General features: G+C 44.8%; 1 protein-coding gene across 1 annotated transcript; it reads right to left on the bottom strand.

Moving 5' to 3' along the window:
- Positions 1-9,779: 9,779 nt before the first annotated feature.
- On the bottom strand, positions 9,780-16,921 carry Anhx (anomalous homeobox). The gene is made up of 5 exons (XM_041648063.1): positions 16,673-16,921; positions 14,835-14,962; positions 12,330-12,453; positions 11,376-11,583; positions 9,780-10,240 (listed from the first exon to the last, which is right to left on the bottom strand). Exons 1-5 carry the CDS (start codon positions 16,919-16,921, stop codon positions 9,780-9,782), a joined length of 1,170 nt encoding a protein of 389 aa, XP_041503997.1.
- Between the last annotated feature and the right edge of the window lie 587 nt (positions 16,922-17,508).

The following is a 17,508-nucleotide window of genomic DNA, read 5'->3' as shown; positions in this document are numbered from 1 at the left end:
TATGATGTCAAAAATCCAACACTGTAATGTAAAATGTCATCATTGTAATGGAGAAATGGTACTCTGTAAGGTCACAATAAAGTGTTCTGATATAAAGATATGACATTGTGGTACGAGAGTGCAGCATTATAAGCATCATGATACCATATTTAACACTGAGAAGTTAGAATGGAACACTGTCAAAGAGGAATTGTAATGTCAAAATGTAACATTGTAATGGTACCACGACAACTGGATACCATAATAGATCACTGTGGTGATGTCATAATGAAGACTGTTATATCACATTGAGCACTGATATAATAACATGTATATTGTGGCATTGTTATGTCAGATTAGAGCATATCATGTCATGGTGGGGAATTGTGAAGATGCAATGAGTTTTATGATCTATAGTGAGACTTTGTGATGTTTCCATAGAGAATTATATCACAATGAATCATTGTGATACCTAGAGTTAAATACCGATTTGTTTTAATGTAGCACTGTGATGTCATACTGGGATATTGAAGTTGGACAATGGAATATTTTACAGGTTGTGGGGGTACAATAGTGTCTCTTAATGTCAAATGGGACAAAGTGGCTTCACAATGGCAAAAGTGCATTGTGATAAGGCAAAATTGGTGGATTCATAATACTGTGTTGTGATTTTACAATGGGGCTTGTGATGTAGAATTGTTATATTGTGGTTACTTAATGGAGTATTTTGATGTCACAATAAAAACTGTGAAGGTCCTTTGCAGTTTTGATGAAAAAAATGTACTATTATGATACCGCAACGATATATTCAGATGTTACAATGTTCCACTGGAATGACATAATTCATATAGTGATTGTACAAGCATGTATTATGAGGTTGAGTTAAATACTGTGATGGAGCAATAGAAAATTGTGATAGTATAAGAAAGAACTATGATGTCATAATTGACCATTGTGATACTACCATGGAGAATGTAATATAACAGTACAGCATTGTAATTACATAATGCAGCATCATAATGTCATAAGGCAAATTGTAATGAAGCATTGTGATGACATGGCAGATCATTGAATTAACACAACTCTACTTCATTAAATTATAATAATGGACTGTCATGTCATAATTAGAAATTAAGAGTTGTGATGTCATAAGGGAACATTATGATGACACATAAAACAATTTAAAAGGATAGTGTCTCATTGTCCTATTAAAATGTAGGATTTTGTTATTAAAACTACTGTAATACAATAATATTCCTGTATGGCATCATAGTGTTGCATTATAACTTTGTTGTTGAAAATTGACATTACAATAATCAGTTGTGCTAACATAATGCTGAATTTTGATTTTGCAATGTTATATTGTGCACAGTCCTTTGTTGTGCACAATATAAGATACAATGTTAAATTGTGATGTTATAATGTATTTTTATCACAGTTTCTCACTGGGCCATGAAAATGCCCTTCAGGGTCACATCTCCCTAGTGAGGAAACAAGAGCATAACAGAGGAAATCCCACTGAAGTCTGGATAGCTCCCAATCTCTTGTGAACTAGGCTAGTCTAATGTCACGTGAGACATATCTGCTCCAGGCATCACCAATTACTTCAAGAGGAGATGGGCATCAAAGAGGCTCCTCATGGAGTTTGCTAGACATTTGTGCAAAAAAAAATGCTCTTTCCTGAACTGTTTGATGTTATTCATGAAGAACACAACAAACATGACTGCTGAAGCTGCCTAAAGGTGAGTCAGTTCTTCAGGGTTTGTGCTTCATCAACTGTCTGCCAGACATTCTATAGGACGCAGAAGAAAGCAACTGATGGACTTTGCCATTACAAGGCAGAACAAATCTCTTTGGATTTCCTGCTTCATGGAAAAGTCTGCTGGACACTATGGGACTGTAGGCTGAAGACTGGGTGCCCCAATGTTATAAAAGAACCATGGGTTTCTGTCCAGGCAGTGATATGTCTCTGTCAACCTATAGAGTTTTGGAAGTTGCTTACAATGCACTTTCTGTTAACTTTGGTAATATATTCTTATGTGGTCTTTGAGGGAGATGAAGAATAGTTATAGTTACAGTTTTCCTTAGTTATGATAAAAGATAAAGCAGATATATTCTAACTGTAATTCTTGCTTGATACCTGTTTTGTTTTTATGTAATTTTACTATATTAAAATTAAAATCTTTTGTTTTATTACACAGAAAAGGTAAGGTGATGTGGGATTCCACTCTGTATACCATTGGTTAATAAAGAAATTGCTTTCAGCAAATGGCTTAACAGAATATAGCAATGCTGATAAAGATATATAGAGAGAGTAGACAGAGTCAAAGAGAAGCCATATAGCCACCACAGGAGACAGACTAATCCGCCAGAGCCTGCCAAATTTTGCTGGTAGGCAACAACCTCATGGTGATGTACAAGTTAATGGAGATGGGTTAGTTTAGGAATATAAGACCTAGGTAAAAATATGTTTCAGCTATTGGCCAAGCAGTATTTTAAATAATATAGTTTCTATGTGGTTATTTTGGTTCTGGGTGGCTGGGAACAAATGAGTAGCTTCCAACAACAAATCCTTTAATAGTGGCATTAGGTAGCCTTGTGCTGTCGCGTTTTCAAAATGTCCTTGCAAATTGGAGCACTGTGACAATGAACTAGAACATTGTGATGTCAACATTCAGTACCATAATGACGTAATCCAGCATAGTGACGGCAGAGGGGATCTTTGTTGTCCTAAAGCCACATTAGAATGTCAAAATTCAAAATTATGACGTCATAGATCATTATAAAATACTGTGTTGGCTTAACCTATTGTGATTGCATAATGCATCATTATGAGGGCCCCCAAAGAGTCTGGTTTTCATAATTAAGTATTATAATGACACCATGGAGCACTTTCATACACAGAATAGCATTGTGGTGACACAATGGAGCGTGTGGTTATCCAGTGCACTGTTCTACTGACTTAGTGAACTTGAGCTAGCTCATGGAGTACTGTGGAGATGACAAACTCTATGCTGAAATGTACAGTGACACTGGCACAAAGCATCATTGCAACCACACATTTGAGCACTTTCATGGCAAAATTCAGCGTCATTAAAAGACAACGGAGTGTTCTGAAATCACAAGGCCCAATACAACAATTCATCATTGAAATGTTATTGTTGAATCATTTTTTTTTGGCATGTGGAATATTATAGAAAGAAAATAGGGCATTGTATTGACAAAGAAAGCAATTGTAATAGCAGAATGAAGCACTGTTACATTATATTTGAGTATTGTGATGGAGGTTATTTATATGTTTATATATAGTGATCTGTACGATATATGCTATATAGAAGACAGAAAAAAAACATTGTGATATAAGAGCACCTGATTTCACATTGGAGCATTTAGATGTTATAATAGAGGACTAACAGTAATCCAAACCTAATCCTAACCCTAATTCTGATCTGTTATAGAACCCAAACTTTTGACTTATAAATAGTATTGTGACTCTGAAAAGCTATGAGGACTGTTGGTGTTGAACTAAATGCATTTTACAATATGATAGGGTTACAAGGCTATGGGGGCCAGGAAGTGGAGTGTGGCAGTTTGAATAAGAATGGCCCCATAGGCTCATATAGTTCAATGCTTAATCATCAAGGGGTAGCACTACTTGAGAAGGATCAGAAGGATTAGGAGGTGTAGTCTTGTTGGAGGAAGTGTGTCACTGGCAGTGGGTCAGCTTTGGTGTTTCAAAAGCCCACACCAGACCAGGTCTGGCTCAGGTCACTCTCTCTCTCTCTCTCTCTCTCTCTCTCTCTCTCTCTCTCTCTCTCCTTCCCTCCCTTCCTCCCTCCTCCCCCCCCTCTCTGTTGGGGGCTGTGGACTCAGACCCTGAATTTCCTGTAAACAATCTGTTATGCTTGCAGCTGCTCTGAGCAAAACAACTAGTTTCCTGTGTTTGTAGCTACTCTGAGCATGAGACTCTCAGAAGTTCTTGATGGCAGGGGAGTGGTCTCTGTTGGGTTTGCCTAGGGCGTGGCTATGAGTTCAGAGGTTCTGGTACACAATAAAGGGGGCATTCTCGTTTCAAGGATGACCCATGTCTCTGTCTGTGTGACTTTGTGTGTTTAAATCTCCAGGACCTTGCCCGGCTTGGGAATGGTTCTATAGTGCAGGCTCTGCACTACAGGTGTAGTACATGTAGTAGTATGGATGGTACCTCCCTTCCTCTCCCCCTCCCTCTCTCCTTCCATCCCTCCCTCCATCCCTCCTCCCCCCCCCCCCCGTCTGTCTGCCTGCCTGCTTGCCTGCAGATCAGGATGTAGCATTCAGCTACTGGTCCGGTGTCCTGTGTGCTGCCATGTTTCCCACCAAGGCACAACAGTCACTGCTCACAGCACCCTTGAATCTGGGGAAGCCAGTCAGGTGAGGGGGTCTAGAGATTCAGTACTCCTGTGGCCAGAAGGTAAGTGGTTGATGTCAACAGATCCTCTGACTTGAGCTCCTGAGAAGCTATTGTCACTGCCTGCCTCCCCTTACAGACTGAGAACTGTCTGATCCGCAGCTGTGGAGTATAATAGGCTTCACCAATAATTCCAAAGCACCTGTGTCATTTGCTGAAATCCCCTTCCCCACTCTCCCATAATACCCATCTCCGATTTCAGTTAGGATTCTCATGCTTTGTGAGCCTAACCTTCATGCAACCCAGCAGTGGTTCCTCATTTTTGTACCCCTAATTGGTGAGGAAAAGCTCTTCTATGTCTATGTTCCCACAGACTTGGAAACACCTGACTTCAGGATTAGTGTCTGAAGTTCACGTTCCATTCTTAGGAATTTGCAGCTTGTACATGGCTTCTACTCTGTACTGGATACCTGGGCAGGTGACCAGAGAGCCATCAGACTTCACAAAAAAAACCACATAGACAGAAACAACTCAGCAAGAATGCAGCTTTCAGGGATTTATAATGAAGAAATAACCAAGCAAAGGGGAAGGAACAGAGATAAGAGAGGATGCCAGCCAAATGCTGCTTATGTACTAGCCTAGAAAATAGTCAACATCTTTTGGGGGGTTAGGAAGCATCAGTTAACACTACCCCACAATAAGCACTGGACTGGGGAAAACTGGTGCTAATCTAGTTACATTGATATGGCCAGGTACCAGGATAGAGTGTAAAGTGGGGAGTTTGAAACAAAGCGAAAACCCTAATTTAGTTTAAAAAACATTACTTTCAGAAATCTGGAGGACTTACAGATAAAGAGCCCCACCCTGTTTCACACTATCTGGGTCATCTCCAGACGACTTTATGGCTCAGAACTCTAGAAGGAGGAGGACCCATGAACAAAGGAATGTTGTATCATCTCCATTTCCATTCACAAAGTTAAAGAGTGGAAGAGAGTGACCCTGTGTACAGGAGGATAGAAGGGTCAACAGTGAGAAATCTTGGATCTAGATAGCCTTCCTGCCCAGCACTTGTCACCAGGCTCAACTCCCATTTATTATGCCTACATGAAACAATCCCACCTTAGACTTATGATGCCATAAACATTTTCCAAAACAGTTTACAGTACAGAGAATTCTCATCCAAACTTCGCAAACAGTGTGGAGTGATAATCTTTCGGGGCTTCCTAGCAGACTCTCTTAGCGAACGCTGGGGATACTGATTGTTATTTGGGGTAAACCTTTCTAACTTGGGTTGGACTGGTGCACAATCCACACTTGCTTGTTCCATGCAGTGTCCCATCTCCTCACAGGCAGTTTGAAGCAAGCTGCATTCAGAAAACTCAGGAGCATTGCAGCTCTCCAGAAGGCATTACAGGAGGGAGGCCTGGCCGTCATACCACTGCACCTGCAAAACCAGATCAGCATTATACACAGAACATGCTCTCAGGCGCTGAACCCCCTGACTTCCCACCTACGTACTTGGTTGCCTCCCGGCCTCATCAGACCCATTCTGAACTTAGGAGAGGGATCTGTGCCCCCAATCCCACCCAGTTCTGATTATAGTAACATCCACCCAAAGGCCACTTCTGTTCCTTATTTACAACCCAGGAGCACTACCTCTGAGAAGAAACACAGAAACCCCAGAGGCCTCACCTGGCCGCAGAACAAGGGCTGGCTCAGCTCCATGGTGGACACAGGTGCTGACACGGCAGATGAGGCTGGTGTCACCTCTAGATAACTGAAAGGGAAGACCTTTATCCTATGTAACTCTGCTTCTCACATCAGAACAGGTTCTGTCTCGATAGGATAGTGGGTAGCATGATCCACATAGTTCTATGATTTAAAGTCATCTTGCAGAATGACTTTGACTATATAATTTCTGCATGATGGATGGAACTGTGAACGCTGGTCAGTCAGACAAGGCACTCTGAAGAGTTAGCCAGGAGGAAAACATACTGTGAGAAGGCTCACATGGTAGGCCATAGAAAGCAGCTGAAGAGGGCATTGCCGATGATGACCCAGCCCAGCCAGGACAATCTCGCAGTGGATGCACTAAGCACTTGGCACCAGATCAAAGCGAAGCAAAAGAAAATCAAAGGCTGGGCGTGGAGCCAACATCCACAACCACAACACGTCCAGGGTAAGGCAGGAGGATAGCCGGGAGTCTGAGGAGAGCCAAATCTACACAAAGAGATCTTATGTCATCGAGCAAACAAACAAACAAAAACCCTGAGCACACAATATCTGATTTTATTTATGTGGAATCCTACAGAATTGTCATGGAGTCATTTTCTCCTGGTTGAAACATTCCCTCTAAGAACGAGGAAAATGCACTAGACTTGGGAATTAAATAAACTTCAAGTCTTGGAAAGTTGAAACTTTTAAGATTCCCAAAGATCCCTTCCACAGCATTATAGAAGCAGCAAGCAACTGCTGAGTGTGGGGACTCAGGTCAGTCAAGATGCCTGAAGGAGACTCTCTCTGAAGAGCTGAGATGCCCAGGGAGGATGCTGTACCTGCCAAATTGCCTTCAAGAGAACATCAGGGTTCCAGTTTTTGTGGGTCAACATGTGTACTGGGGTGGACGTTTAGCTTTTCAGCTGTCTTTGGTCATCCCTGCTCTGTGATTCACCCCTTAAACTCATCTTTCACCAAGATGGACTTTGGTGTGTTGTTATTTTGATTTGTCATTAATTCCCTTTCTGGGATGAGTATGCATTTATTCCTATATACCCCAGGACTAGTGTCACATAGGAGAATGGAGTCATTCATTATAACAGAAGAACATCCTTAGCCCTGGAGTGTCAGAAACTTGATGGGTGAGGTGATAAAGGTTCCATCATAACCTGAAAACATGGCTTTGGCTACTCCTAGTAAATACAGGGCAGGTGTCCACTGAAACAGGATAACAACTCCCTTAACATCAGAAGATCCCAGACAATACTTCCAGTCTTCCTGAAATATCTCCCAGCCTGGAGGTTTTTGTTATCTTATCTCATCCAAAATACTGCAGACCACTCCATATATATCCCCTAGCTGCAGTCTCATGAAAACTTTGGGCACTTTCTCTCAATCACAGAACCCTGGAATATCCTTGACACTATCCCTCTTGGTCTCGAGTTCCTTGGGTTGTTGGACATTATCTCTCTACCACAGGACCCTCTATCGGTTCTACACCCTCTACTGACACCCAAGCCACTACCATTCTCCCAGAAGCCCTGGTCACCTATCTTAATAAAGTCCATGTTTTGACACCTTTTAGACGTTTCAAGCCCTTTCAAAACATTTTGGAAAATTAAAAGGTAAAATGTTGATACCTCTCAGAAACCAACAGCCTTGGTTCATGGAACAAATATGAGGAAGAGCCTTGTAAGAGCTGTGTGAGAGCTCTGGCCAGGGACAAGCTTGCGCGTCGTTCTAGGTGCAGATGTCAGGCATGTACCAGGGTTTGGGGGCATTCTTCGGTTGAGGGAAGGAATGTTAATGTTTTCAGAAACACATAAGGAAAGGACCTGATCTTCAGATCCTGAACCAGTAAACTTTGCCATATCTTACCTTGTGACCCAAAGAAAACCCAGAAGTCCTCTAGCTTACCTGTAGGGATGATGAAGTTTGGGGCTAGCAGCGGAAGCTGCCAGCCCACTGCTCAGTCCTGGACCATTCTCTGGATATAAGCTCTGAGAACAACTACCACGCAGATCAGGAAATGCTGCAGGTAAAATCCCACAAACCATAGGTGAAAGGAAGGCACATAGCCCATGTGTGGCATGCCTCTGTCTCCAAAAGGCTGCCTAGGCTGTAAGAAATCAGTTCACCCAAGAGTCTCAGCCTCCCTCTCAAGAAAAGGATGGACAGATCCTTCACGTCTGTGGCCTCCAGAGACAATGTGAAAGTCCATTTCTTTTGATCCTAGGCTGGGCTTTCCACTATGGGCTTCACAAAGTCCAGTGCCAGAGTTTCAATCTGACCCAACCATTTCCCTCCTTGTCAATGACAGGCAATTTGCACTTCAGGCTTTGGCCATATGCCAGCGTTACTGTTTTCATTTTTTTTGCCTCTTATCTGAGGTTTCATTGAGATTTCCTTGAGAAAAAAGTTGTTACTACCTCACCCTGCCCACTGGATTGCTTTCCATCTGTGGCACAGACTGACTTTTTGAAAGACATTTAACTCTTAAAAGACAAGATAGTAGATTAGGTAATTTATGGGTGGGCACACTGTTATGAGAGGAGCCTGAAAGGAAGGAGGCTCACCAGTCAGCCAGAAAGCCTGGTGTATTCAACGCCAAATGAAGAGAAGATATGCAGGTGCGAGCAAGGGCACTCAAGATCATGACAGGGGGCCCAATAGAGACTGCTGACCTGAGCTAATAAGAGCTCATAGACTCTAAACTGACAGCCAGGGAACTTGCATGTGACTGACCTAGGGCCTCTGCATGTGGATGACAACTGTGTAGTTTGGTCTTTGTGGGACCCTTGGCAGTGGGATCAGGATCTGCTCCTGGCACATGAGCAGGCCTTTTGGAACCTACTGTCCATGCGTGGATGTCTTTTCCAGGCTTGACGCAGGGGAAAGAGCTTGGTCCTGCCCCAACTTGATTGTCCATACTTTTTTGATGCCCATGGGAGACCTGCCCCTTTTTGAATGGACACAGAAGGGGGAGCAGATGGGGCAGGGGGAGATGGGGTGGAGGGAGGGGCCAGGAAGAGAAAAGGAAGGGGAAACTGTGGTTGGTAGGTAAAATAAAAAGAAAAAAAAGGAAAAATATTTTTTTTTAAAAAATAAAGAGCTTGTGATTCTTTGTATGAGAACTATGAAAACTTAGTCCACTTTTAGAGGTACTGTTTTTGGGGAGTATGGAACCTTTAGGTGATAGACGTTTGCTGGAGGATGTTTTAAAAATGTACTTTTTAAAAAATGAGGCAATTAGAAGCTTCAAGAAAAAAGATACATTTTCCTCAATGCTGAGAAACACAGGCTGGTCAACAGGGCCTTAAAGGATGGAGTCACACAACTATTGTCTTATAGCCACAAAGGTGTAACTTAAAGGCACAACTACAGTGATAACTTAAAATCAAACCCCTGACATTTCTACGCTAGCATGATGTGCAGGGCAGGAAGGGGCGGCCACTCACAGATAAAAGAGGACAGTTTGGGGAATGGGCTTGATATATGGATGCAACTACTGCCTCTCACTTTAACCCTTTCCTGTTTTGTTTTTCATTCATGCATTTTTCCCAATAGACATAAATGATAAATAATCTGAATAACTTGTGGGAAGAGTCTTCCCTACTCCATTATTTCTAGGTTTCACTGAACATTAGAGATACAAGCAGATGGTGGCCACATCCACACTTCCACCCCAACACAAAGCCTAAAGACCTGAGTACTTGAGTAGTTGTGGGGGTAAGACCATAATTTCATGTCTGTGCAAGGTAGACCCACCTGCATGGCTGGGATCACTGAAAGTAGCAATGGCCATGGTCATGGTGGCATCTTCAGGATTCATCCCAGAGTCCAGCTGATTTCTATGGTCCAGTTCTCCATTGTAGAGGAAAACTTCCTTGGAAGATGACGGTGCATGGGGTATCATCCATGACTCAGGGACAACCATAGAGGAATCAAACACGTTGTTGCTAGTACCCAGCGAGCAGAGGTCAGGGGAGGGGCATATGGAGGTGAGGCTGACAGGATGGTAACTTCGCCCCTCCTGGTACACTTCACATCCATACAGTGACCTGGGGAACATAACCAAACCATGTGCCTTGATGAGTAGAGACCATGGGTGGGAGGGAGGAGTTGGAAGGTGACTGCATCCGGTTTGGGGGATGTGGGCTGAAATACACAAAGCTGTAGAATGTGATACTTTACTAATCATCCTCCCTGCCCATTCCTGAGGGTTTCCAAGGTTCAGCTGGGCTCTGATGGCCTCAGTCACAGACACATAAAAAAGTCTATTGCATGTGTCTTACCCTCTCTGAGGATTGGATGGGGGTGGGATGGGAGGGTATGTGGAGGGGATCTATTGCATAAAACCAGAAAATGATTTGCAAGACCCTCATATGAAGTGAATAAATGATGGTTAGTATTAAAGGAACATTAGGCAAAAACTGGCAATAATGAAAATTCTATCAGCACTCAAGTGCCTCAGACATGGTCAAAGATTTTGTTAAACATCCCCTCCATCTCTGCCATAGCCTGTATGGCAGGCCCTATCACAAAACCATTTCATAGGAGCACTGGTCATACACCTGGGCAGTGTCCAGCCAGGGACTGCTCCCATGAATGACCATTGCTGGGCTGTATGCAGAAGGCTTGTGCCTTGTCACAGGGGAGCAGAGTGCATGAAGAGGATCAGGTGTGAGAAACGTACCAGTTGCTGCTCACCCCATGAAGTAAACACCTGACCAAATGCTCAAAAAAGGAATACAAAAACAATCCACAGTTGTCAAGGTCCAGTACAGGCTGGTCCAGAGTTAAGGATAAATTGTATTCTGGTCTCCATCCAAAGGAGGAAGGGACCAAAGAGGAAACATGTCCCATGACCTGAGTTAATGGTACTACCTGAAAGACAGCGACTGTGAAGTGGTGTTGTCTCCAGAAAAGTTCCAAGTCAGGAACTGCATCCCATGTGATTCTTGGGTTGTATCTCGGGACTGTAGAGACACACTTCTTTCACATTCAACTAAAAACAGATCAGAGAGAGAGAGAAGGGTGCACTGGGTCCTAGCCTCCTTCCAGCTGAGAGCACCTCCACAGTTGTGGTCTTCAGTCATACAAATATTCTTGTCCTTGTGCTGACATCAGTGAAAACCAACAGTTCCAAACCTGGAGACTGATTCACTTCCCCAGTCTACTCATTGTCCTTCTGGCTATGTCAAGCCCCACCTTCAGACACACACAGTCACACCATGGTCAATTCCAACCTGGCTAGCTCTTACAGACCCCAAGAAGCCCTTGGACTGCTCACCTGACCACTGAGACACAGTCACAGACTCATGACGGTCTCCTGAGAGCTGCAGTTGTTCAGGCCCACTCTCCTTTGCACTGGAGACTTCTGACGTGGCCTCCTGGGCTCTTTGACTGTTCAGGGAAAAAGCCTTCTGCCGTCGCCGATAATTGGCGAACCAGTTGTACACTTGCTCGTGGGTCAAGCCAGTCTCCAAAGCCAGTTTCTCCTGACCACAAGGTAGGATGTGAGTTATAAGTGTGCACAGAGGTGGCTAGGAGAACTCATATCCACTAAGGAAGCATAGCCCAACCTGATCCCTGGAATGGTGACAGAGACAGTGATCAGTGAGCTGGTACACTGGAAAACAGACTGTCTACTGAGCATGTGCTGAAGAAGTGGAGATCAATACACATGTGCCCCACCTCCTGCACCCACTCCATTCTAGGCCAACTGAAGCTCTGAGCACCCAAGACCCTAAGACAGGAAAACAGCTACATTGATGCTATGAATTCTTGGATCAGTGCCTTCATTACTCCCAACTAGGAGCCCCTTCCTTGCTCCACTGTGACCTTTAGCTTGAGGTCATAGAGCAGAGGGCTGGGGAGCATCTGGGAATTAGCCAGGGCTTGAAGTACACAGTCCCACATGAGAAAACCAAGTTTGGCAAAGTAAGAGGTCAGGAAAAGGTGGCGACCACCAGCACCCTGGGAGGGGGCTGAGGATCCCACTGAGCTGCGGAGAAGGAGATGAAGATAGCTAAAGAAGTACCTAGTGGAGGCAGAACCACTCAAAAGAAGAGGATCTGCCTAGGAGACCGACAAGGGGCTACCCTGGGGAAGGTGCAGGGGAAGTAGACTGGAGAGAAGCAGGAAAAGCTGCTTGGGAAGAAGAGGGGGGAGTTACTCAGGAAGAGGTGAGGAGCCTCAGTTATTGGATAAAGAGAAGCCACCTGGGGTGGGCTGTTGTCCTTACCAACTGGGCCTTCTTGGGATAAGTGCCCACACCTGTGGCAAAGTTCTGCAGCTGGTGGCGAATCTCTGGGGGGAAGTTCCGGTTCTTAGGGCCCTCAGGGCAGAGAGTAGGTGGTGGTGGGTTCCTGAATGAGGAGGGCCAGGAGGAATTTTAACATAAACTCCATCTGCTCCCTTCTCAGGGCCTGGCACTTCAAAGGGAAGACGTTCTGGGAAACACTCTCCAGCCCACCTCTGCCCTCCACTCCCCAGTCACCTCAAAATGCCTGATTACTATTCTCTGGGTTACCACCTGGAGGTCCACCATACTCTGCAGCCACCCAGTGAGTGAGCACAGGCTACCCCAGAGCCCAGCACAACAAGACCACTGACTCTCTGTTCTGTCCGGTTTACAGCAGGTTTAATAAACTTGTTCCAGGATTTCTTCTTCCAGGTCCTCCCCAAGAGCTCTTAAAGCTGTGGATCTCTCCCATTTATCCACGAATCCCTCTAGCCACCCTTCCTGGCTTATTCCCTCACAATATAACTCCAAGAATATCGGCCCAACTTTCCATATACTGATCCTGGCTTCCCCTTGGCCCCTTTCTCACTTATCCCTTGCACTCAGCATCCCAGGCCCCTGTGTTCTCCATTTTCCTCTTCTTGCCACTCTTCCCCTTTTATTCCCTGTGTTGGGAAGCAACTACACCATGCAGAAGGACCATCATTTTTTCTCCACTGCCTCTCTATACTGCATGGGGAATTCTGTGTTACTGAAGGAACTGGTGGCCATTTCTCTTATGTCTGGGCTGAGTTTTCCTGCTGTATCTCTAAATTTCTTCATAAATGATATAGGACATGTATAAAGATCACGTATCTGTGGAACAGATGTCACCCGGATGTTTGGCATTAATATACAGCCCCAAAGCATCTCATCTAACACATTCCAAATACAATCCACATAGAACTCGAGAGCCTCCTCCAGTCCAAACACACCCAGAATGAAGTGCCCTGCTCGTGGCAGCTCCTAGTCAATATAGAGTGCCTCCCTCCTACACCTCAGCTCTCAACCACAGCCGATCATCACTAAGACATCACAGGGTCAGTTAGCAGAGTTACAGTAGACCCATGTTCTGGTCGCTGTGTATATACTCCTGAGATGCATTATCAGTCTCTCAAGAGGCCTTGGAAAGGGAAGATAAACAGAGCCACCACCTTTTCCTGCAGCCGCAGGTTGAGGACAGGTCTGCATTTCTGAAGGCTTGGAAACAAACTCTCTTGAGATGTCTTCTCTCTGCTCCAGGACACCAGGCACCATACCTCATCATCCCTGGCTTCTGACCTTGACATCTGCCTGCTTGGAAAATTCGCCTGTGCGGTTTTCCTACTCCCATCCAAGGTTTCATCAGATCTGCACCAATGACCTGGTCAAATGTAGCCCCTTCTCCACTTTATTTCTTCTCTTAGGTTTTTGAACTTAGCTCATGGCCGGCTGTATAAAATCAGGGCTGTACCTACAACCTCCAAGCACCTAGCACTCTGGGGACACTTCACAAACACGGGGACAAGACACTATGGCTACCTAGCTGCAGTCTGCTGAGCTATCTCTGGGGTGATATTATCAAATCCACTGTCTTGATGCTATTATTTACCGAGCTTCCAAAGATCTATCTAATACTGTCAATATTCGGTAGACTCTCTGATCAAAAACAAAAAAAGCGAAGAAAAAAACTTCCTCCTGCAGTGAGAGGACCCTGTGACTCAGGACGCCTGCATTACTTAGAGTAGCAAAGGGAAGCCTACAGCTCTCCTTCGCCAGTGAGAGGCCTTCGATGAAGAACAACGGCTCCACAGTATCAGTGTCTCAGGAACCCTGATCTTGTATCTCCCACGAGAAACCTCAAAAATGATACTTGACTTTTTCATGCAAGATTTCATCTCCATAAATGGTAAAGATGATAAACTTCGCATCTTGCGGTCCCCAGGGTCTAGCCTGACACCTAGGTGTGGGGATTAGATGCCTTGAGAAACAGCTGAACAAAACCCAGTCACCCCGCATTCACTATCCCCACCCACAGGCTTCTTCTTGTCTAATGATGATGGAAAGTAGATACGGTCAGGATATCAAGTGGCACACAGCTATCCAGTTCCAACCACCACATCACTGAGGTGTCAGAGTGGTAGCTTGGTAATGGGCATGGTAATGCATGGGCAGCCCGTACACGGTGGTCCTGTTGAACTTGTCTATATTGGGTTTCATGGTCTAAGATTATGAGGATGACTGACCAGGTCTCTTCCTTCAGAGGGCACCAGATCACATTACAGATGGTTGTGAGTCACCATGTGGTTGCTGGGAATTGAAGTCAGGGCCTTTGAGAAGAGCAGGCAGTGCTCTTAACCACTGAGCCATATAAATACTGCTAAGGTGACTTCTTGTCCTTGTTTCCTCAGCTCTGATGGGGTTTGGATGACACATCCAACCTTGGGAAGACCCAGGGAGTTACAACAGAGGAGAATCAGCAAGTACCTCTTCCTGCAGCGAAACTTCTGCACTGGGCTCAGCCTAGTGACGCCCAGCTTCCTCATGGTCAGGTGGTAGTGAATGTCATTCCAGAGTTGTACCAGCTCCTTGCTGCCTCCTGGCACCTGACACCCCTGTGGGGAAAGCCTGCTGAAATCGAAACCCAGTCACCACTATAAGCCCTGGAGTGATATTGGAAGTCCTTCTGTATACGTGTTGCTTTTATTGGCCAATGACTTGTCAGAATAAAGCCAGGTGAGAAACCCAAACAGAGATATAGAAATTAGGTGGAATCAGACAGATACCAGATCCTTACCAGTAAGCCACAGCCTTGGGCCAATACAAAGATTAATAAAAATAGGTTAATTTAAGATGTAAGAGTCACTTAGTAAGAAGCCTGAGCTAATAGGCCAAGCAGTGTTGTAATTAATATAGTTTATGTGTGATTATTCAGGTCTGAGTGGCCAGGAAATGAAAGAGCAGTTTCTGTTTACAGATGGCACCAACATGGGCCAACTACATCCACATAAAACCTGACAGAGCTTAGGAAGGAATTCTAGACACAAAAGAACAGAGTTAAGCACAGCTTCTTGGTAGCAGCATTTTCTCGGATGAACTCTGTTTCTTAGAAGCAAGTAGAGGCACAGTTTAAGAAAAGGCTTCCTGACTCAGCAGTAGCAGCAAAAATTGTGTGGCTTCTTTAAAAGCCAGCTTCCTGGTTAGTTCTGGCAGCACAATCAGCTCTGAATTTTTTAGGGAGATACTGTTAGGGAGCACTTAAATGGCGCTCTCTCTCTCTCTCTCTCTCTCTCTCTCTCTCTCTTTGGTTTTTCGAGACAGGGTTTCTCTGTAGTTTTGGAAACTGTCCTAGAACTCACCTTGTATTGCAGGCTGGCCTTGAACTCATAGGATCTGCCTGTCTCTACCTCCCAAGTGCAGGATTTAAAGGCATTTGCCACCACCACATGGCTTTATTTTGCCCTGCCATAGGCTGAAGCCGCTTCTTTATTAACCAATGGTGATATAACATATTCACAGCATACAGAGTGGACTCCTACATCACTGGAGTGTGATGGAATCTGCTATTTACACCAACCCAGCCTATGGGAAAGACAGTCATCTATCCTTGAATCCACTGGTCTAGAAACCACTCATGTCAGCCAGACATACAAACCCTCCAGTCCCTACTAGGCCTTGAGGAGCTTGACTCAGCCAGTTACCTCGCAGGCTATGGTATATATTTCATACCGGCAACGAGCAGATCTGAGACCCGTTTTCTTATCTTAGGCCCTTCAACCCTACAAAAAAATAAGTAAACCCAGTCCTCCATTGAATCACACAAGTACAGAGAGCAAATACGGCTATTTCAGTATGCCTTGCTCTCCTTACCTGGTTCTGCACAATAACTCCCCGAATGAGTTTCTAGTCACACTCTAGGGTTTCTAATCACCAACGTCACTAAATGTTACTCAGTAGTCACCTCAGTTCCAACCATGCGCTCCCTCTCTGTTGACTCCACTTTTTTCTGGATGATTTAGAGTTATCATTTTGACACAGGCTGGCCTGCAAAACTCGGTTGCCTCTCCTAGGCCTCCTGAGTGCTGAGATTTCAGGTATGCACCATTTTATCAAAGCTTCAGGTCAGGTACTAGGTGGCTATGTCAAAGGTGCTCATACATTACATAGGCACATTTCCTCACCAACACTCCAAAAGGACTTTCTAAGTGGTAGTTGTCAAGGTTACCAAGGTCTAACTTGATCAAGTGAGAGTGGACACCCTGCCTGAGCTTACAACAACTTGGGGATGGTGGAGGCCGCTGTGTTCCCACTTCTTTCCATCATACCTCCAAAATCCGGAGAGCTGAAAACTGTTGCTCCTGATGGACCAGGACCTGGGCACACACCAGCGCCACATCTGCATTGTCTAGCAGGTGCCGACGGTGTTTGCTGTCCAGAATGGCTTCCACCAAAGGCAGCACCTGAACATGGTTGTGTTGGAGGTCCCGACATAGCTTGCCTGCAAGGGTCACCAGCTCTTGTGGAGGAGAGTGGGTGTCCCCATGCTCCCTCAGCAGCCTCAGGAAATTCTGCATTCTGCAAGAGTATCTCTGTCAATACAGAATATTCAGAATAAGGCCAGTACTGTTTTCTCCCCATGAGTCTTCAGACCAATTCCCAAAGGCAGGTGATATCAACTTCAAGGTACGATAACTCACCTGAGGAAAACTAGGGTGGTATTGCACAACCTTTTCCTAATTCACCCAAACAGCTGTGTCCCTAAAGAAGACAGCTGTGCACAGACCATTTTGCAGGGCACTGTGCAACCATCCAATATCACCTTTCCGGGTCTTAACTGTTCACTCTGGCCTGGCCCTTGTATCTCTTTTTTCCTTTCTATGCTCCAGGTTTTGATACAAGCTATGAGCAAGTTTCGTTTTGCTCTTTGCTGTGACCCCTGGGTTTTCCAGAGACCCCGGCAAGGGTAACTCAGCATTCGCCTAACCACAGACAGTCTCTCCTTTCTCAGAGCCAGAGATACAGATCTCCAGAATGAAGTGCTGGGTCCTGGAGCATTTTACACCAGGAGGAATTTTCCAGGGGGAGGAACCACAACAATTTCTCACTGAATTACAAACTCTAAGAGCTCCCACCTTAGGCCATTGGTACGGCATGTTGATGA

The sequence above is a fragment of the Microtus oregoni genome, unplaced genomic scaffold (genome assembly GCF_018167655.1).
Source record: "Microtus oregoni isolate MIOR12 unplaced genomic scaffold, Mior012 000003F_ref0000135, whole genome shotgun sequence".
NCBI lineage: Eukaryota > Metazoa > Chordata > Mammalia > Rodentia > Cricetidae > Microtus > Microtus oregoni.
The sequence above is the reverse complement of the archived record's forward strand: the minus strand, read 5'-3'. Positions and strand labels throughout refer to the sequence as shown.

Coding starts and splice junctions, on each gene's coding strand:
- Anhx (XM_041648063.1), bottom strand. CDS start 16,921: ATGCAGAATTTCCTGAGGCTGCTGAGGGAGCATGGGGACACCCACTCT. Junction 14,963..16,672: donor CAGCTCTCCGGATTTTGGAG/GTATGATGGAAA, acceptor CTTTCCCCACAG/GGGTGTCAGGTGCCAGGAGG. Junction 11,584..12,329: donor ATCCCAAGAAGGCCCAGTTG/GTAAGGACAACA, acceptor CCTTGTGGTCAG/GAGAAACTGGCTTTGGAGAC.